The following is a 22,187-nucleotide window of genomic DNA, read 5'->3' as shown; positions in this document are numbered from 1 at the left end:
ATATGTAGGAATGCCGAGGATTTATGTGGGTTTATTTTATATCCTGCAACTTTGCCCAATTTATTTATTGTCTCAAGTAGTTTTTTACTTGATTCTTTAGGATTCTCTAAATATATCATTATATCATCCACAAAGAGTGATAACTTGATCTCTTCTTTGCCTAATTTGATTCCTTTGATTTCTTTTTCTTCTCTAATTGCTACTGCTAACATTTCTAGTACTGGATTGAATAAGAGGGGTGATAGTTTCAACCCTGATCTTATTAGAAATGCTTCCAGCTTATCCCCATTACATATAGTATTTGCTGATGGCTTTAAATAGATGCTACTTATTATTTTAAGGAAGGCTCCATTTATTCCTATACTTTGTATTGTTTTTAATAGGAATGGATGTTGTACATTGTCAAAAGCTTTTTCTCCATCTATTGAGATAATCATGTGGTTTCTGCTAGTTTTATTGTTGATATGCTCAATTATGCTGATGGTTTTCCTAATATTAAACCATCCTTGCATTCCTGGAATAAATCCTACCTGATCAAAGTGTATTATTCTTGTGATAAGTTGCTGTAGTCTTTTTGCTAATATTTTATTTAAAATTTTTGCATCTATATTAATGAGGGAAATTGGTCTACAATTATCTTTTTCCATTTGATCTCTCCCTGATTTAGGTATTGGTACCATGTTTGTGTCATAAAAATAATTTTGGGGGCAGCTAGATGGTGTAGTGAATAGAGCACCGGCCCTGGAGTCAGGAGGACCTGAGTTTAAATCCAGCCTCACACTTAACAGAAAAAAAAACAAAACCTAGCTGTGTAACCTTGGGCAAGTCACTTAACCCCAATTGCCCTCCAAAAAGCAAAAAAAAAAAAAATTGGTAGGACTCCTCCAATTTGCCCAAATAGTTTGTAGAGTATTGGAATCAATTGTTCTTTAAATGTTTGATAGAATTCTCTAGTAAATCCATCTGTCCCTGGAGATTTTTTCCTAGGGAGTTCACTGATGGCTTGTTCAATTTCTTTTTCTGAGATGGGGTTATTTAAGTAATTTACTTCCTCTTCAGTTAATCTGGGCAGCTTATATTTTTGTAAATATTTATCCATTTCACTAAGATTGTCATATTTATGTGCATATCATTTGGCAAAATAATTCCTAATTATTGTTTTAATTTCCTCTTCACTGGAGGTAGATTCACCCTTTTCATTTTTGATACTCATAATTTGGTTTTCTTTTTTCTTTTTTTTTTATCATATTGGCTAAGGGTCTATCAATTTTATTGTTTTTTTTTTTTTCTGTAAAACCAGCTCTTAGTTTTATTTATTTATTTAAAGCAATTGGCGTTAAGTAATTTGCTCAAGGTTACATGGCCAGTTATTTCTGGGTGTGGTGCTAAGTATCAGAGCCCAGATTTGATCCCAGGTCATCCCAACTCTGGGGCCAGTGCTCTTACTCACTCTGCCATCTGGCCGCCCCTAAGCAATTGGAGTTAAGTAACTTGCTCAAGGTTACACGACCAGGTGTTTCTGGGTGGGTGCTGAGTGTCTGAGCCTGGATTTGATTCCAGATCATCCCGACTCTGGGGCCAGTGCTCTTACTCACTGTGCTACTGGCTGCCCTTCTTAGTTTTATTTACTAATTAAATTGTTTTCTTAATTTCAATTTTATTAATCTCTACTTTGGTTTTCATTATTTCTAATTTAGTATTTAATTGTGGATTTTCAATTTGTTCTTTTTCTAGATTTTCAATCTCATGCCCAATTCATTGACCTCCCTTTTCTCTAATTTATTCATGTATGCACTCAGGGATATAAAACTTCCCCTAAGAACCACCTTTGCTGCATCCTATAAATTTTGGTATGTTGTCTCATTATTGTCATTCTCTTGAATGAAGTTATTGATTGTTTCTATAATTTCTTGTTTGACCCACTCATTCTTTAGGATTAAATTGCTTAGTTTCCAATTAGTTTTTAGTCTATCTTTCCATGGCCCTTTATTGCATATGATTTTTATTGCATCATGATCTGAGAATGATACATTTAACATTTCTGCCTTTCTGCACTGAATTGTGAGGTTTTTATGTCCTACTATATGGTCAATTTTTGTGTTTGTGCCATATATCACTGAGAAGAAGGTATATTCCTTATTATCCCCATTCAGTTTTCTCCAGAGATCTATCATACCTACCCTCTCTAAAATTCTATTCACCTCCTTAACTTCTTTCTTGTTTATTTTGAGGTTGGATTTACCCAGTTCAGAGAGGGGAAGATTAAGATTCCCCACTAGTATAGTTTTGCTATCTGTTTCTTCTCCTAATTCTCTTACCTTCTTCTCTAGGAATTTGGATGCTATACCACTTGGTGCATGTATGTTAAGTAATGATATTGCTTCATTCTCGATGGTGCCTTTTAGCAGGATATAGTTTCCTTACTTATATCTTTTAATAAGATCAATTTTTACTTTTCCTTTATCTGAGATAAGGATTGCTACCCCTGTCTTTTTTACTTTAGCTGAGGCATGATATATTTTACTCCAGCCTTTTACCTTTACCCTGTGTGTATCCCTCTGTTTCAGATGTGTTTCTTGTAAACAGCATATTGTAGGATTATGGTTTTTAATCCATTCTGCTATCCTCCTCTTTTATGGGAGAGTTCCTCCCCTTCATATTCACAGTTATGATTACTATCTGTCTCTTTCCCTCCATCCTATTCCCTCCCCTATTTATGCTTTTATTTTTCTCCCCTTCTCCCTTCCCCTCCTTAAGAGTTTTCCTTTTGACCACCACCTCCCTCAGTATTACCTTCTTATAAGCCCCCCACCCTTTTCCTTTCCTTCCCCCTTACTTCTTCCCTCCCTTCTAGCCACTCCCTCATTTCGTAGCCCTTCCCCCCTCCTACTGTCTATAGGATATGATAGATTTTTGTACTTAATGTAGTTTGCTATTTCTTCTTTGAATCATGATTGACAGGAACAGATCTCATGCAAAACTCCTCTCCCTCTCCTCTTTCCCTCTATTATGATATGTTTGGTGTCTCTTCTCAATAGAGTTCTATGCTTAACTAGTTGTGTTATTTCCTCCTTGCACCAGAATCAATGAGGGAAAAGCTCATATATGCTCATCTCCCTCCCTTCTTTCTCTTTACTATATTGTTTTTATGCCTCTTTGTGTGGCATAATTTACCTTTTTTCACTTCATTCTTTCCTCTTCTTCCATTGCAGTCCCTTTGTAGCCCTTAATAAGATTTTTTTAATCGTCATTTTGTGTAATTTATACCCATACCCTCTACTTTTCTATAAACAGTTTGCTCTTATTAGATAACAGGGTGTGTGTGTGTGTGTGTGTGTGTGTGTGTGTGTGTGTGTGTGTATTTTCCTTGTTTACCTTTCTATGTCTCTCTTGCATCTTGTAATTGGAGGTTGAATTTTCCATTGAGCTCTGGCTTTTTCATCATGAAGATCTGGAAATCCGTAATATCGTTGAATGACCATCTCCTTGCCTGGAAGAATATGTTCAGTTTTGCTTGTCTATGCCTCTCATGTCTCTTCACTGTGCCAAACTAGAGTCAAGCTCAACAGGGTCTTCTTTCCCTGCTGATTCCGCCAAGCCCGTTCCCTTGAATGTGGTTTCACTAGATAGTAGTTAGAGACAGTGGGCATCTTGTTCATCCATTCATACCTGTCACTAATTAGATGATGAGGCATTTGGCTACCTTAAGAGAGTCATAGTTACTCCCATCATTCCTTCACTTTGACATTCAGAGCACTGGGCAGAAATCACTTCACATCAACACCTGCCACGGCCCTTGAGAAGAAAATTTGACTTTCAAATACAAAAAGCAAGAGAATCATAGAAAGTAAACAGGAAAAAGAAATCATAAAGAACTTATTAAAGTTGAACTATTTACATTCCTACGTGGAAAAACAATAATCTTAACTCATAAGACTTTTTTCAGTATGAGGATAGCTGAAGGGAATATATGTGTATATATATGTATATATAGGAGGATGTATGTGTATATAAGTATATATGTGAGTGTGGGCATTTGTATGTTCATGTATACATAGACAGAGGGCACAGGATGAATAGAATATGAAGGAATGATATCTAAAAATATCTAAAAAATAAAATTAAAAAGTGAGAGAGGAATTTATTGGGAGAAGAAGAAAGGGATCAATAGATCAGGGTAAATTATCTCATATAAAAGAGGCAAGAGAAAACTGTTACAATGGAGGGGAAGAGCAGGAAGGTGAAAGGGAATGGGACGACCTGATTCTCATTGAATATGGCCTAAAGAAGGAATAACATACACACTCAATTGGGTATCTTACCCTATAGGATAATAGGGGGTAGGGGATAGGAGGGGGGAAGACAGAGGAGAGGGTAGTTAGAGGCAAGCATTTTTGAAGGGGGATGTGGTCAAAGGAGAAAGTGGAGTGTGTCCAGGGGGTGTGGGATGAGATGGAGGGAAGTATAGTTGGTCTTTCACAATATAACTACTATGGAGGAGATTTGGGTCACTACACATGTACAATCTATATTGAATTGCTTGTCTTCCCAGTGGGGGTGGGTGAGGAGGAAAGAAGGGGAAAAAAATCTGGAACTCAAAGTTTTAAAAACAAATGTTTAAAAATTGTTTTTTACATGCAACTGGGAAATAGGATATACAGGTACTGTGGTATAGAGACCCATCTTGCCCCTACTAGAAAGTTAGAGGGGTGAAGGGTAAGGATATAAGGGAGAACAGATTGGGAGAAGAGGTATTCAAGTAGGCTTGTTATTTTGGGGTGGGGGGTAGGAGAAAGATGGGGAGAGAAAAAATTGTAACTCAAAATCCTGTGGAGATGAAAGTTGAAAACTAAAAATAAATAAATTAAAAAAAAGTTTTGTAAGTATTTAAAAAAAAAAAAGAAGCAGCAGCAGAAGAAGTTCTGCTTGGCCAAGGGGGCTAAGGGAGCTATATTTTTCCCCCTTCACTAAGGGATTATTTTTGACTCTAGACCAGGTTCAGTCCTAGGGAGTTTGATCATCTAAGAGAAGGGTCAAGCTTTTTCTCATACTCTGGTCCTTTACATCCCTACCCTGGAGTCCTGAAGTAATTACTTAAAGATCAGATAATAGGTTCATATCTAGGATCTCTCCAAAAAGCAGAGAGTGTGAAGGTACTCATTGTATCTTATGAATCAGGCATAGGACAGTTGTTTTTCCTTCACACTTTAGAAGTGCTAAAAACCACAGAAGAGTCACAGTGAATATTGACCAAGTGCACTGAGAATGGAAATTTGAAGATCTTCCCTGCCCCTTAATAGACCTGGGGGAGAGTTTGAAAACCTCCCCTGCTTTGAAAGTAAACTCTGCCCCCTAATAGGCTGAATGTAGTCACATGGAGCCTGTGTGGGAGGAGTTTGCTGAAGGAAAGCAGAGCCCACAGGAAACTGGGAGACCAAGAGGGTAGGAGAGAGTAGAGCTCAGGCTAGGAGAGAGAGAGGTTTGTGAGTAAATATTGATCTTGTATTGGTTTGTGGGAAGGCTGAAGGATGGCATGGCTCTCAGCGTTATTATGGCTTCTGAATATCTTTGGTATTATGATGGAATCGCCTTACTGGTTTTGGGATTGGGTTTTCTGGTATCTAAAAAATCCTTCAGTTCTATCCTCTACCTGGAAAGTTTGGTATATTTTGTGATCAAACATCATGAGATAGTTATAATTACAGTCTTTATCGTGATCATGGGCACTGTATATATTGCATTGGTGGCACACCAAGACACAACAACTTATAATTACTGTTATGCTTGCCCAGGAATCTAAGAAAAACATCAGAATATGAAGTAATCTGTGTGACTGTAGAGCATTTAATTTGCATTGTCCCAAGAATTCTCTTTAGGCTTATGCCTTCTTTTTGACAAGTGAGGCAAGGGATTGGGCTCATCTGCTGGCTGGTGGTTGTCTTCCTCCCCATGAGGCATAGTAGTGGATGAAGAGAGGGTACCTACCACATTGATGAGGATGAGATCTTCAGGCTTCTTGCATTCACAAAGTTCCTTCAAGGTTGGAAATGTCCATTTTAGTATTACTACTTGGTCACTTATAATCAGGCAAAGAAACACAAAGAAGAAAGAGAAGCTAGGGCTTTGAGATCCAGTTTCAGCTTACCCCGGTAAGACATGTTTTTAGCTGCCATGTGATCACTGAAGCATTGTGACCAGGTGGCAAGGGAAGGGCAGTTCCTTCCCCCATACATTGAGTGGGAGAGTTACTCACTACACATCTTGGGTATTCAAAGCAAGATAGTAAATGTGGTTGTTTTTGTTCAGTCACGTCTGATTCTTTGTGCTGCTATTTGGGGTTTCCTTGGCAAAGATGCTGGAGTGGTTTGCCATTTCCTTGTCCAACTCATTTTAGAGATAGTAAACAGAAAAAATTTTTTTCCCCTTTTTAACTGATGTAGCATTCTGTCCCTCTGCCACTTTCATGGGGAAATGATCAAAGGACCATCCAAACTTTGCTATGTTGCATCAAGCTCCAATTTATTCTGCACTGGGCCAAACATGTCTGTGAAAAATATGGAATTTTCCAAGATAGCTCTAGAATATGATACATGAGATGGTCCTTGTTGACCCATTCCCACACATACTCCATTGTATTCCTACACATACTCCACTCTCCAAAACAAGTAACTGCCCAGAGCCTGAAAGGTAGATATCATTTAAAAGTGTTGCCTTTCAGGATCTGAAACAGATGACATCTGAAATGACTGACCCTTACATATAGTTTTACCATATTCCTTTTACCATATGCCATATGTTATTACAAAAGAACCTTTAAGGTAGAGTTTTACTCTGCAAAATGAAATGTTCTCTCATAGTCAACAAACAATAAACACAGTAGGATCTTTTTATTATCTATATTTTCTAGTCAACTCTATGAGGATAAAGATATTCACTGTGGAATATTGTACCCTTCTAAGACTCCCACTAAAGATGTCTTCAATATATGTATACATTATTTTTATAAAAATTTTATATAGATGGAAAAGTAGGCATATGGGTATGTGGTTATTGGGGTTTTCTCTATTTTGTGCCTTTTTAAAAAAATTTCAACGTTTCTACTCAGCTCTCTGGTCTTTTCATCAGGGAATACTTGGAAGTCCTCTATTTCCTTGGATATAACTCCTCCTTCTAAACTCTGCAATCCAGTTAAACTGGCCTTCATCCTATTCCTCACAAAAAACACTCAATCTTTTGTCTCCCTGCCTTTGCAATGGCCTTACCACGTGCCTGGAATACATTCTTCCCTTAACATCTGCCTCAGCAGAGTCCCTCTTTTCCTGTAAGTCCTGTCTTCTCATCAAACCTTTCTTGATCCCCACAACTGAGTGTCCTCATTCCAAAATGATTATTATTTAACTACTTAGTATATATTTGTATTTACTAACTTTGTTATGTACGTGTACATAGATATAGATTTATGATATGTGTGTATATTTGTCTATTTTTCATAGAATATATGCTCTTTATAAGTAGGAAGTTTTATTACTTGTATCCCCAGTGCTTGGCACATAATAAATATTTGTTGATTGATTAACAAATACCCCTAGGAGAGTCAAGAGAATGAAAGATTAATCATTCATTCATAGACTAATTTTTGTTGTTCAGTCATTTCTGATTCTTTGTGACCCCATTTGATATTTTCCTGGCTAAGATCCTGGAGTAGTTTGCCATTTCCTTCTCCAGTTCATTTACTTTACAGATAAGGAAACTGAGGCAAACAGGGCTAAGTGACTTGCCCAGGGTCACAGAGCTAGATTTGAACTCAATAAGATGAGACTTCCTGATTCCAGATCTGGCACTCTATCCACTTCACGACTTAACTGACCTCATAGACTAACACAATACCAGAACTAGAAGGGACTGAAAACTTCAGTGGTCGTCTAGTGCAACCTTTATCTGAACAGGATTTCCTTCTTCAACATCATACCCCTGGGTTTTCTGGCCTTAGATTGAAGAGGTCCAGGGAAAGGGAGCTCATTGCTTCTTGGGGCATTCTACTTGTAGATACTTCCCAGGGTTATTGTAAAAATAAAATTAAGAAATTATTTGTAAAGTGCTTTGCAAACCTTAAAGCACTATATAAATGCTAGCTATTATTTTTATATTATATTTACAGATATAGCTTTCCCTACCTCTCTTACACAACAAGCCATCTCCTGTAACAAAGACTACAAAAGAAAAATAAAGCAGTTCAATGCAACTAATCAGTGGAGTGAATAATCACACCAGTCAATCCATTTAGTAAACATTTATTAAGTATCTGCTATGTGCTATGCACTGAGCTAAGTGCTGAGGATACAAAAAGGAGGCAAAAGACAGTCCTTGCCCTCAAGGAGCTCATTCATTCTAAATGAATAGCTTACAGATCTAACTCAAAATTTGAGTGTGTGTGTGTATGTGTGTGTGTGTAACACATATGAAACAATGTATGAAAGAATTGTAATGTCATTAGTGTGGAAAATCCTTTAACCAAGGCAGATAGCAACTGTAGAATTTATAGTTTTAGAGAGGGGAGGAGAAAGAAAGGTAAAAACCATTTAATAATTGCTTACTGTGTGCCAGGCACTGTGCTAAGTGCTTTCCAAGTATTATCTCATTTGATCCTGAAATCAAGAGATGAGGAGGAGGAGGAGAGTTGACTGAGTCTCAGAGGGATTAAATGATTAGTCCGTGGTCACACTGATCCTAAGTGCCAGAGATAGGATTTGAACTTAGGTCTTCTGGACTCTGATTCCATTACTCCATCCATTGTGCTATGTTGCCTCATCAACATGCATTAGAAGAATATAATACAGATGATTTGCTGATGTGTATCATGGGAGGGAGTTTCTACAGGGGTGGAAGGTCCCCTACATGGATGCAAGCCTAGGTCTAGACAGAAGTTTCCAACTGCCTTTTAAAAATTAAATGAAAACCTATTAAGGATCCCAATAGAGTAGCAGCTGAATTATTATTATCTGTTTATTGAGAAGAGACATGGGACCAAAAATCTACTATTAATTCAGTTATCCTTTTACATAAATTTGTATTTTATTAACATCAACAGTGTTTACATACATTAAAAAAATCTTTTATTAATACCTTGTGTTCTTACCTCAGCCAAATTTCCCACTATATCCCTATTCCCCCTTCCAAAAAGCCATCTCAAATAACAAAGATTTTTTTAAAAGAAAACAAAAAGGTGAAGAAAAAAAATCAACTAATCAAAACACCTGCAAAATCTGAAACTATAAGCAATGTTCTACATCTGCAGACCTCCTACCTCTGCAAAGAAGTAAGGTCAGAGTCTTCTCTGCAGCATTCTTGTACTTTGTAATTTTGCAACATTCATTTTTTATTATTTTGTGGTGGTTGTTCTATCCATTTACATGGTTGTAGTCATGTATTTGGGGCAGCCAAATGGCTCAGTGGGTAGAGCATAGGGCCTGGAGTCAGGATAGATCTAAGTTAAAATCTGGCTTCAGAAGCTTACTAGTTGTGTGACGCTGGGTAAGTCACTTAACTTCAACTGCCTTGCCAAAAAAAAAACAGCTGGAGAAAGAAATGGCAAATCACTCCAGTGTCATTGCCAAGGAAACTCATGAAGAATTGGACACGACTGAACAAGTCATTGTGTATACTGTTTTTCTTGGTTCTGCTTACTTCACTCCGCATCAGTTCATGTAAGTCTTTCTATGTTTGTTATATTCATATGTCATTTCTTATAGCACAATAATATTCTATTACATACCACTATTCATCTTAATTATTATTTGTTCCCCACTTGACAAGCATGTATTTTGTTTGTAGTTCTTTGCTACCACAAAAGTGCTGCTATAACTATTTTGGTGTAAAGTAGACTTTATTTTTATCAATAACTTCCTTGCGGTAGGTACATTTTTTTTAAAGCAATTGGGGTTAAGTAACTTGCCCAAGGTTACACGGCCAGTTTTTTTTGTGTGGGTGTTAAGTACCTGAGGCCCAAACCGATCCCAGGTCCTCCCAACTCTGGGGCCAGAGCTCTTACTTACTGTGCCACCTAGCCACCCCAATAGGTACATTTCTAGCAGTGGAATCTCTGGATTAGAAGGCATAGATATTTTAGCTATTTTATTTGTACAATTACAAACTATTTTTCAGAATGACTATACTAATTCACAGCAGGTTCTACATACATTTAAAAAGCTAGAATACATATTTGTGAAAATTAGTATGTATTCATAAGTCTTGCTTACTTATTACATTATGTGATACTACCCATTTTCCTGGTGATCAAAGATCAAAATGACAATGCTTGTCAGGCATAAGGATGTTCAGCTCTTTTCAATTTATCTCCAGTGTCCACAGGTTTGTATATAGGCATTGGAGTAAACCTAAAGCTATTCTAAGATATTCTAAGGGGTCTAGCATTAATAGATAACCTGTATTAATTAGTAAACTAATGTTAATAAAAATAAACTGAAACATCACAAAACAGTTATTTCTGTGGTGTCTTCCTTTCCATTATATTTGGCTCAAACATATTTACCTATTCTAACTAAATGTATCTGCTTTCCCTTTATGATTTCCCAGGGTAGAATATAATTTTTGAAGATAAACTTTTTTAAGGAAAGGAATAAATACCAAACATATATATATATTTTAAAGCAATTGGGGTTAAGTAACTTGCTCAAGGTTACACGGCCAGGTGTTTCTGGGTAGGTGCTAAGTGTCTGAGCCCAGGATTCGATTCTCAGGTCATCCTGACACTGGAGCCGGTGCTCTTACTCGCTGTGCTACCTGGTCGCCCCGCAAACATATTTTTATAGTAGAGACAGGATCATTAACTCACAAAGTACTTTCTGGACATTATCTTATTCACTGCCCTTCTCCAATAATCCTCATGACAACTGTTCTTGAAATACTTGTGTAAAAGGAAGAAATTACAACATAGAAAAGTCATACAGTAAGTCAGGGTCAGAATGAAGATTGGAATCACTTATCATATTTGCAGGCTACACACAAAAATGTGAGGGGGTGGGAGTAAGAGAGGGAAAGAGTGAAAAAGAAGAAAGAGGGGGAGAGAAGGGAGGAAAAGACAGACAGAGACAAAGAGAAAGACAAAGAGGTTGGTTGTTGAAGGACTTTTTTTTTCAGGTATAAGTTGAATTAGATGGCCAGTGAAGATTCCATTCAACTCTGAAAATCTTTAGAGAAAAATCCAGGTCTTGTCATCACACTAGGCTATTTCCACTGTGCTTTTTCATTTTCCTTGGCCCATAGGTTACATTTAGAATAATGGTATTTTAAGTCTGTTATTCTGAAGGCTAATCATTTGCTCAAGAGAAGAGATTCTTAAAATGTAATGAGATCCTTATTGTTCACCCTTGTAGTTACCTTCATTACAACTAAATTCCCTATAGTGTTTAGCCTTAAGAAATTTGAGAATCTCTGTCAACACAAGCAATGATAATTTTATTACTTTGACAGGAATGATCACAGGGATAAATTTGTAAATAATATGTTCTTATCATGTAAAACTATTATATAGCTCGTGAAAAGAGTGCTGGACTCAGGGTCAGGAGGCCTAGATTTGAATTCCCCTCAAACATTTTTGTTGCTGTGTGATCAAGGGTCAGTCATTTAACCTCAATCTCAGTTTCTTCATCTGTATGTAAAGTAGGCACAATAACACTTGTACCACCTATCATAAAGGCTTGTCATGAAGAAAGCACTTTGCAAACCTTAAATTACGATATAAGATATGAGCAGTTTCTATTAATCATATTCCACAAAAATGCAAAGGGAATTTAATTTCATGCATACTATGTATGTGTCAGACACTGCTTTGCACTGGGGATAGAAAATAAAAATCAAGCATTTGCCCTCAAGGAGCTTACATTCTAATGCAATTACAAAGAGGAATTTGACATGCACACATATAAAGACAAATTTAATTTGAGGTAACAGCCAGGTGGATGAAGAAAGACTTTGTGCGGGAGGTGGTTCTTGTGCTTTGAAGACAAGGATTAGAGAAGAGAAAGGTGACCATTGCCAGCATGGCAGAAAGCCTGGGTAAAGGCTGAGTTTAGGAAACAGCTAGATAATAGCTTAGTTGTTTGGGATGTAAAATGCATGAAGGAGGATAATATAAAATAAGGCTGGAAAAGTAGATTGGAGCCTGATTGTACATGCTAAGCTAAAGAGTTCATATTTGATACTCAAGGCAACAAGGAGCTAATAGGGCAGTGATACGGTCATACTGTATGGAGGATAGATTCTATAGTAGAGAGGGAGAGAGAAGGCAGAACACCAATTAGATGGTTGCTGTAATAGTTCAATCATGAGGGCCTAAACAGAAGTGGATCAATATGAGAGAGTAGAGAGGTAGAATTGACAACTAAGTAACTGTTTGGATATGAGGGGGAAGTGAAGAAGAGTGAAGAGTCAGACATGATAGCTTTTTTTTTCTTTTTTGAGTGGGGAAGGCAGGGCAATTGGGGTTGAGTGACTTGCCCAAGGTCACATGGCTAGTAAGCATTAGGTGTCTGAGGCTAGATTTGAACTCAGGTCCTCCTGACTCCAGGGCTGGTGCTCTATTCATTGTGCCACTTAGCCACCCTGAGATGATAACTCTTTAAGTTTTAAGTTTTTGACCCTGGGAGACTAGAAGTAGGACATTATCCTTGAAAGAAATAAGGAAGTCTAGAAGAGAAGCAGGCTTAGTGTGATAGTAATGGCAATTAAAGATTCCCCTGTATTGGCTTGGTTTTCAAATTGATTGTGTTAAAACCCAGAGTTTGTTAATCCCACCTGTGGGATGGGCTTGTTGATGTGAAAAGAAAGTCCTGAATTGGGAGGAGCTGGTGACGTAGATTTGGAGACACAAGAGAGAGGCGGAAGATTTTTTTTTTGGTAGCTGCACCTCGTGGAGAGAGAGAGACTAAGAGAATTGCTGGTGGCCGCTTTGAATTGCCCTGGACTTTTGAGACCTGCCCCCTGAGCTGCCAAGGACTGAGGAGACATGGCTGTTTTGCTGGTACTTTGTCTGTCTGTTTTGATGTTATTTTGCCAGATTTGTCCACTGGTGAAAGACTGTCCTTTTGTTGAAGAAGTCCTGGAACCTGGCTGTTCGCTAAGAAGGCCTGAGACTGTCCTGCAGACAGAGAGTGAATACTGTCCACTGGTGAGGGACAGTACTGTTGTTGCAGGGGTCTGGAGACTGTCCTGCAGACAGAATGAATACTGTCCACTGGTGAGGGACAGTGCTGTTGTTGCAGGGGTCTGGGAGCCTTTCTGTTGGTTCAGAAGCCCTGAAGAAGGATTTTCTTGTTGTATGTTTACAGAAATCCTGGGAGAGGGCTTTGCTAATGTGTTCAGGGGTTCTAGGACTGTTCTACAGACAGAGGATAAATTCATGAAGGGACTGGCAATGTATCTTATGGCCTTGCTAAGCCTTGTCTCCCCAGGAACTAAGATTGCTGAGAACTTGCCTTGTGTCAAGATGAAGAAAAGACCTCCATTTGGGTATTAAGTGCTGTGTTTAAACTTGATGTAACTCTGGGGTAGATTCAATTGTGATCCTAGGGGTGGGAAACTTTTGACCTTATTGTGCTCCGTGATTGACAAATGAAGGTACTTTACCTATGTTTGGAAAATAATCTCCATTTGAGAAGAGGGGCTTTGTGGTGGACTTAATTAAGGTATAGCCTAGGGGTGGAGAAGTATTTAGAACAGAGACTTTGTAATTGATTGAATGATTGGAAGGTCCTGGGGTGGGGTAGTCCTTGGAGATTATTTAATCACACTTAGTAAATGCTGTATTTTGAATGATGTCATGTTTTAATCTTCTCTGTTCTTGGTTGGTCACTGAATAAAATAGAGAGCACCTATGCTGGTATTTTGAACCTGGGAAGTTGCCTTTCTTTTGGCATTACATTACACTTAGGCAGAAAGATAATGATTTCTCTGGACATGTTGCTTTTACACTTCTAGGTGGACATGGACAGCACTGGACAGCAAGCAGCTAATAATTTAGGAATAAACTCAGAAGAAATACTGGGGCTGGCCAAATATTGGGAATCATCTACATAGGGATAATAACTGATAATAACTTAGGGACTTGAGATAATTGAGAGTGTAGAGGAAAAAAATCATCCAAGATAAAGTCTTGGGGAACACCCATTCTTAAAGGTCAGAGGATAGAGTGAAGGAGATTGAAGAGTGCTCAGATATTAGCAGAAGAACCAGGGGAGAAGCTTCACTAAAACCAAAGGATGGGAGAGTGACCAGGAAGAGGTGAGAATGTCAAATGCTGCAGAGAAGTCAAGTAGGGTGAGGACAGAGAAAGTATGGTGAGTTCAGAAAAGCAGTTCAGATAGAAGGCAGATTGCAGGGAGCTGAGACATGAGTAGGAGATAGGGCAGTTGAGGCTTTGAGAGTAATGATTTTTTCTAAGAGTTTGTTTATGGATGGAAAAAGAGATTATATGTAGGATGAAAGCTTGAGGGCAGGGTCCAAGTGAGGCTGAAATTTAGCTGATTTATAAAGCACTTTAAAGATATTAAATCTGATTCTTAATTAATTAATTAACAACCTTTTGAATTAGTAAATCCAAGGATAATAATAAGTATTATTCTTATTTAACATATGAGGAAATTGAATTCAGCTTGTAAAAGTCAAGTAATTTGCCCAAGGTCATGCCCCCTATGGATGGCATTTCTGGGATGCTAATCCTGGTCTCCTGTTTTCAAGCCCAACATGGCAGCACCATCACCAAAGGCAAAATAAATGGTTTTTAAAATTAACCTTTTGGCAGCAACTTTTTCCCAACCACTTTTATGTTGATTTAGGGAGCTGGGGTGGGGACAGTGGGGAGGAGAAGAGAAAAATTTCTTGCTGTGGAGATAGGCAACTCTTCTGGCATTGAGAAGTTAATTACATATAAGAGGTAACCCAGGTCATCCTGACCCAGGGGCCAGCTCTCAATCTGGTACTCAATATTTCCTCTACTTGACATTTTATTTTGTAAATCTTTTATCATAACCTGCCAACTTACTTCCATTGTCCCATTTTATCCTTGAAAATGCCCTTTCCACAAAGGAGAGAAAAGGAAGTATGTCATTATCCTCCTTACAAATGGAGATCTGAGACTCATATAGTCTCATGGTTTGTTCTAAGTCACTACCAAAACTAGGACCAGAACCTAGGATTCTTGAATTCCAAACAAGTTCATCATATATTATCTCTAAAAAAAAGCATGCCATTTCTCTACTCCAAGTTGTCAGATGGTCAAGGCATTTCTGAAGCAGTTGATGTTTTTCAAAACTAACCCTGAAAGCTTATCAACATAAATTTGAGGGGTATAGGCTAGAAACATTTCATTCTTAGGGAACAAGGTTATTCCTGTGAACAAGGTCAGGGTTTACATCAGAACACTTTTATCTTTATTAGCCTTCCACCCCGCCCCCCTTTCCTACCCAGAATGATGCTTTATGCTTTTTTAAACACAACTCCATTTATTTCTCTCATTCTGTTTTATAAGCTAAGTGATATTTCTTAATGCAACTTCAGACCTGGGGTTCTTTGGTATACTCTGAAGGGAATGTTACAGGATGGGTGTATTAGACCTGTAATAGAGCTTGAGGATCACCATTGTGGAGGGTCTTTGAGATCCTTTTAGGAGATCTTCAATATTTTCATAATAATATTAATGTCATTTGCCTACTAATATACTCCTCCCTTTAAAAATTTTTTTTTGGCTTTTTGTTGGAGGGAAGGTAGGGCAGTTAGTGTTAAGTGACTTGCCCAAGGTCACACAGCTAGTGTTAAATGTCTGAGGTCACATTTGAACTCAGGTCCTCCTGCCTCCAGGGACGGTGCTCTGTTTACTTTGCCACCTAGCTGCCCCACTCCTCCCTTTTCCAACTACATATCTGTATGACGCCAGATTTTCTTCATGTACTTCAACTAAAACAGCATATCATAACAGAGGGAATGCAGAAGTAGATATGAGAATACAGCTGTCATCAAATGAGTCAGATATTAAAGAGGTTTTGGAAAAAAATATGTATAACAATGTCATTTTTTTCACTAAATTTTTTATTTTGGGAAATAGTTACTTTTCATAAAATGTTATTTATGCTAACATGTAATTTATTGAAATTTTAATTGAATATTTAAACAATTTATAGTTTTAATTTCAAATATGGCAAATACCAATAGATATCCTGGGCTATGTATGATGGAGCTCTTACTGAAAGCTAATTGTTAGATTTTCAGTGTGAGCATTTATACTTCATATATATATATATATATATATATATACCTCATAAATGCTACAGATCAGGGCTGATTGATTAATTTTGTTGATTATCTATACTTAAGAAAATGATGGAGAAAATTTTAATAATGCAGATTAAACTTAAAAGTGTGCCTTCCTTTTCAGAGAGCCAGTTGTTAAACATTTACCAATAACCAACATAAACAAAAGTTGTTTGGAGTATTCAATAATTTTTAAGGGTGTAAAGGAGTCTTGAGACCAAAAAATTCGAAAACCTCTGATTTAGTCAACTCCTTACCATTTTACAGATGTGGAAACAGAAGTATGTATTGTTGTACCCAGAAAACGCGAGCAAGACCCAATGAACAATTTAGAATTGGACCCTTTATTATACGCCATGTTGACTGATCAGGCCACATGGAGGGCTGACCAGGTACCACTCCACTGTCCCAGTTCGTACAGCCTCGATCTCAGGTAGAGCCTCAGCTTTTAAAGGGATGCCATACAGCCAACAGTTAGGTATTATGTAAGCAGAAACTTTCAGAGGCCAGAAACACTGATTGGTCAGTATACACCTCGAAATTCCTGCTGGGGTCAAGTCTCTCTGACTCAGAAGCCTGCCCACCTCTGTGAAGGTGGGCTGACTGGGGGAGGGTGGAACTGACCTAGCAATCTGCTCACTTCCCTAATGGAGGGCTGAGGTTGGGGGATGGGATTCAAGGTCATACCATAAGCAAGAGGCGGGGGAAGAGAGGAGATAATACAAGTACTTTATTCCAAATCCAGTTCAACTTCTATTACATGGCAGCTATCTCAGAGCTAGAAGGGATAACAGATGGAGATGAGAGTGTCAAATGCTATAGGGAAGGAAGTAAAATTGGATTAGGCCTAAGAAAATGCCGTAGAATTAAGGTGAGCAAGTCAAGTCAAGCATCTACTATGTGCCAGGCACTGTATTAATCCTTGAGGACACAAAGAAAGGCAAAGACAGTTCTTGTTCTCAAAGAACTTACAGTCTAATGGGATAGACAAAGTGCAAACAAGATATATACAAGATATATTGGAGATCATTTCAGAGAGAAGGTACTTGTATTTAAGGGGAATCAAGAAAAGCTTCTTGGGGTGGCTAGGTGGTGCAGTGAATAGAGCACCAGCCCTGGAGTCAGGAGGACCTGAGTTCAAATTTGGCCTCAGACACTTAACACAAAAACTAGCCGTGTGACCTTGCACAAGTCACTTAACCCCAAAGTGCCCTGCCTTCTCCCCTCCAAAAAAAAAAAAAAAAGGCTTCTTGATGGGAAGATGGAGGAATAGGTCAGAAAATTCCAGGTTCTCCAAATTTCCTCCACAAACAAAACAGGAAATCACGCCAAAGTGAACAATAGAGAAACAAAAATAAACAAAAGTTGGAGTAAAGAGTTGCCCTCCTAAGACAACTTGAGAGGACCTCAGGAAAGACTCAACCTGGGCAGAGGTTTCGCCTGATTGAAGTACAAACACCTCCAGGCTGACTCTGAAGAATGCAGAATCAACAAACAAGTCCTGGGGACAAGTGGGTGGGAAGAAGCCTGGACTCAGGAGCTTTCATTTCAAGGACGAAGTGGGGCTGGAACGGCTGAGTAGAAGAAGACTGAAAAACCCTCCACTGTCTCAGGACACAACTGTGTAGACCAGACTAAGTCCAAGATGGCAGCTGTGAGGGAGAATGAGCTGGCACATGCTAATGAGTGCTATAGCAGAGGGGCAGGGACCCTATTGGCTGTGGGCTCTTTCAGGAGAGCTGAATCCCTGGTTTTAGTTTCAGGGCAGAGGGAAGAGGGGAAGTTTGCAGCTCTGCAGGGAGCAAGAGCATTTGTGGGACAACTATGGCTGGGGGCCCTGCTGTGGCTTTAGGAGTGGAGAGAAATGACCTTGGTTGGGTCCCTGGACAGCATTCAGAAGGACGTGGACTAGAATCTAATTACATTAATAAGCTACTGAAAATAAAATAAAACAAAATAAAAATGAACAAGCAAAGGAGAAAGAACCAGGCCATAGATAGTTACTATAGGGATATAGAAGATTTGGGTTTACGTTCAAAAGAAGATAGTGAAGTAAAAAAAAAGCCATTCCTACCTTAAAAAGAAATGTTAAATAGTCACAAGCCCAAAAAGAGTTCTCGGAAGGACTTAATAAGGATGTAAAAAATCAAGTAGGAGAGACCGCCAAAAAGGGGAAAAAAGAGCAATCCAAGAAAATTAAGAAAATTATGAAAAGAGAGTCATCCAATTGGACAAAGAGATCCAAGAATTCAAGGAAGAAACAACTTTTTAAAAACTAGAATTGGGCAAAGGGAAGCAAATGACTAAAAGACACCAAGAAATAATAAAACAAAAAAAAAAAGAATGAAAAAATAGAAGAGAGTGTGAAATATTTCATTAGAGAAACAATTAATCTGGAGAATATATTGAGGAGACAACATAAACATTGTTAGACTACCTGAAACTTAGAATAAAAAAAACAATCTTGATACAATATTACAAGAAATTAATAAGGAAAATCGTCCTGAAGTTCTAGAACAAGAGGGTAAGGTAGAAATAGAAAAAAAAAGTCAACCAATGACTACCTGAAAGATCCAGGATGAAAACTTACAGGAATATCATAGCAAAATTTCAAAGCTCCCAGGTTAAGGAGAAAATATTATAAGCAATAAGAAAAAAGCAATTTAAATAATGCAGAGCTACAATGAAAATTACAGAGGACTTAGCAGTTTCTACACTAAAAAAGACTGTAGTTCTTGGAACATTATATTTCAAAGAGCAAAAGAGCTGGGTTTGTGACCAAAAATAACTTAGCAAAGTTGAGTACAATCCTGAATGAAAAAATGAACTGAAATTTAATTTAATGAGCTGAAAGATTTATAAGTATTTGTGACAAAAAGACCAGTGCTCAATGGAAAATTCAACATATAAGATCTGGGAGGAATATAAACATTAAAGACCAATTACAAGGGATTCAATAAGGTCAATAACTGTTTACTTCTTATATGTGAAAATGTAAGTATTCTTAAGACTGTCATTAATACTTGGCTAGTTTGGAAGAAAGGTTGGGGTAGGAGAGGATTCTGGGAAGATGGTAGAATAGGTCTGAAAACTTTTAGATCTCCAAATTTCCTCCACAAAAAAAGACAGAATATCACCTCAGAGCAGCAGAAATAAATATGGGCTAAAGACTTATAGAAACATAAACATGTGCTATGGCTGTCTAATGCATAATATCACGTGACTATTGTTTCTGATACACAGGTATACACTCATTTGCATCTTTTACGCATAAATAGGACACACTGAGTTCAGACTCAAAAGGTCTTGCAGGTCCCCAACCCTTTCTCTCTTCCCCCCAACTCGTTGCCATTTAAGAATACTTTCCATTTACTCTCTCTATAACTTGTAAGTACATAGTTTTAGGTACTTTGTTGCTATTTGAATATGGACTCCTTGAGGGCAGGGACACTAGATTTGCCTCTCTGTATCCTGAATTTTAGCACAGTTCCTGGAAAAAGTATAAATATTTAATAAATGCCTGTTGACTAACTGGTGCATAGAGAAATAGCATTTTAAAATTCAACCTTTGGAACCAGCAAGGCATATTTTGCTCTCCTTATTCTCTACGGTCACTGAGACTGTTATCTTTTTTTCCAATTGCTATGTACACAATCAGAATCTCAGAGTTGAAAGGGATCTCCGAGGGCATCAAGTGGAGGGGAGAGAGGGGAAAATCAACTACTGCCTAAGGTAGCACATTCCATTTTTGGGTAGATTAACTGTTAACCAATCAATCAAGTATTTATTAACAATTTAAGTGGGGACAAAAATTTAAAAAGTCCCTGCTCTCAAGGAACTTGCATTCAGTCAGGGAGTCTGACACTGTCATTTAACGTTTGCAAAACTGGTTTACATCCATCTCTTCTGAGCTTCACAACCTGCGGTATTAGTTTTCCCATTTTAGGGATGAAGCCCAGGCAGGGATATCTGCTTATAGTGAAACAACCACTAAGGGTCAGAAGGGAAATTTGAACCAAGGTGTTCGGATTCCAAGCCTAGCACGCTACGACCCCACCCTCCCCAAATCTGCATCTGTGATTTCGGTCGGTTAGTCCTAATTCTGCCCTTGGGGTCAGAGTACAAAGCTTCCATAAAACAGGGCCCTTTACATATTCAGTCCGCTCCGCTAGGAAGGGAAGTCCTTCTTTCTCCAGGGCATAACAGGCCAGGTTCCTACAAAGGATTGTAATAGGTTAAGTCCTCTAGGCCCCTCACCAGGGCGGAGTCTTCTTTGGGATTCTCCATTTCCCTGTGTGTGTCTCGGTCCCCAATGATACTTCTACTGCAGACATCATAGCAATATGCACACGCCTTCCCGAACCATTTTATGCAGCACAGGGACCCCCCCCCCCGGGGGGCCGGGGGCACTCAAGACACTCCCACCCCGGAGTCTAGCTTCCCGAGACAGCCCCACGCCACAGTTTTCCAGGCTCGTGGAGGGAGCAGGAGGCTCCGCAGCTCTTCCACGTCCCCTTCTCCCCTCCCGCAGGCGGAGCCCTCCCTCCCGCGGTTCCCGCCCCCCCCTCCCCCCCCCCCCCCCCCCACCCCCGGGCCCTCCCCGCCGCCCTTCCGACCCCAGTTTTTCCTTATCTCGAGGTTCCTTCCCACATCCCCGGTCTCTCCACCATAGTTGTTCCCTTTCCTCCCCCTTTTCCGGTTCTTTTCCCACCCGCTCGAGAGGAGAGCTGTTCCCACTGCTGCCTTCCCGTCTGCCCCCGCCTCCGGGTAGGGCGGCTGTTCCGTCGGCTACCTCTCCTCCCTCCGCCCTTGGGCGCTTCGCCTCCTCTTCTCTCCCCCGCCCCCCTCCCTCCGAGCCGGGAGCCGGCCCCCAACATCCGGGTACCGGCACTAGCCGCCCAGACTCTGGCACTATGGTCATGGCGGAGGGGACAGCAGTGCTGAGGAGAAACAGGCCAGGCACCAAGGCTCAGGTACCTGCCCGGGCCTCTTCGGGGCCGGAGAGCTTTTCTGGGCCGGGCGGGACTCCAGGCTGACAGTCCTGGGAAGGGGATTGCGGCTCGCCCCCCAGGGCGGCTCTGTGACAGAGAGAGGGCGGGCGGGCCGGGCGAGCCGCCCCGAAGGGGCTACTGTCCGGCCTACTGCTTCTGCAGCCACCCGCCGGTTCTCTGGCGGCGGCCAGTGCCGGGCGGCTCCGGAAGGGAGGCCGCTGGGGGTCGGGCCTGGGAGCCTGGGGGGTGAGGCCGGGCTCGGAGAAGGGGCCTCCGGTGGTCTGTCAGGAGACTGTCAGGAGCAGCTGTTGGCGGTCCCGGCTTTCCTTTCCAACCCCCCACCCCAGGAGGACCCCGAGGACCCCCCCCCCCCCCCGCTTGTGGGGGGGGGGCGCTGTGCGTGTGTGTGCGAGTGTAACACCACTGTTCTCTCCCCTTCCTCCTCAGCCCCCCTCCTCTTCCTCTCTTTTCCCAGCTCCTTCCCAGCCTGAGGTGACCAGCTTTTGGGGCTGACCCTGGGAGCCATCTCTAGATCTCAGGGTGGAAGAGGTGGCTCGGTCTGTCTGCCTCTGACAAGTTCACGTCCATGCCCTTGTGTGCTTTTCTGGTCCAGCAAGTTTCTTTTCCATCAGGCTGTGACTTGTTAGAAGGTAGTGTCAGCTCTTTTCCGGGTTAGCCCTTCCTCAGGTTATGGGAAGGACTTGTCTCTGATTTTGCTAACTTCAGACCTCTAGAGCACTGTATTGGGGTGAATCTGTGATTTTCAGTTTCTGTATTTTCTTTTGTAGTTTGGCTAAGAGGTGCTGCATAAATATATATATATATATATATATATATATATATATATATATATATATATATATATATATATAT

At 39.8% G+C, this 22,187-nt stretch overlaps 2 protein-coding genes across 3 annotated transcripts in view; one reads left to right on the top strand and one right to left on the bottom strand.

Moving 5' to 3' along the window:
- Positions 1 to 22,187, bottom strand: part of HSPD1 (heat shock protein family D (Hsp60) member 1) — a 349,976-nt gene that overhangs the window by 34,866 nt on the left and 292,923 nt on the right. The window lies entirely within an intron of this gene.
- Positions 1 to 22,187, top strand: part of MOB4 (MOB family member 4, phocein) — a 74,926-nt gene that overhangs the window by 21,719 nt on the left and 31,020 nt on the right. Inside the window, exon 1 of one of the 2 annotated variants that reach the window (XM_069070149.1) lies at positions 21,143 to 21,296. The exons of the other annotated variant lie outside the window; for it this stretch is intronic. Within the exon in view, the coding sequence (XP_068926250.1) occupies positions 21,237 to 21,296 (60 nt within the window). The 5' untranslated portion in view covers positions 21,143 to 21,236. Of the gene's footprint in view, positions 1 to 21,142; positions 21,297 to 22,187 lie in introns of those variants that run through there. 2 annotated transcript variants of the gene reach the window in all.

This window comes from Petaurus breviceps, unplaced genomic scaffold (genome assembly GCF_028583685.1).
Source record: "Petaurus breviceps papuanus isolate PSGF00001 unplaced genomic scaffold, PetGlider_PUasm1.0 90804, whole genome shotgun sequence".
Classification (NCBI taxonomy): Eukaryota; Metazoa; Chordata; class Mammalia; order Diprotodontia; family Petauridae; genus Petaurus; species Petaurus breviceps.
Note: the sequence above shows the minus strand (reverse complement) of the source record. Positions and strands in the feature narration are given on the sequence as shown.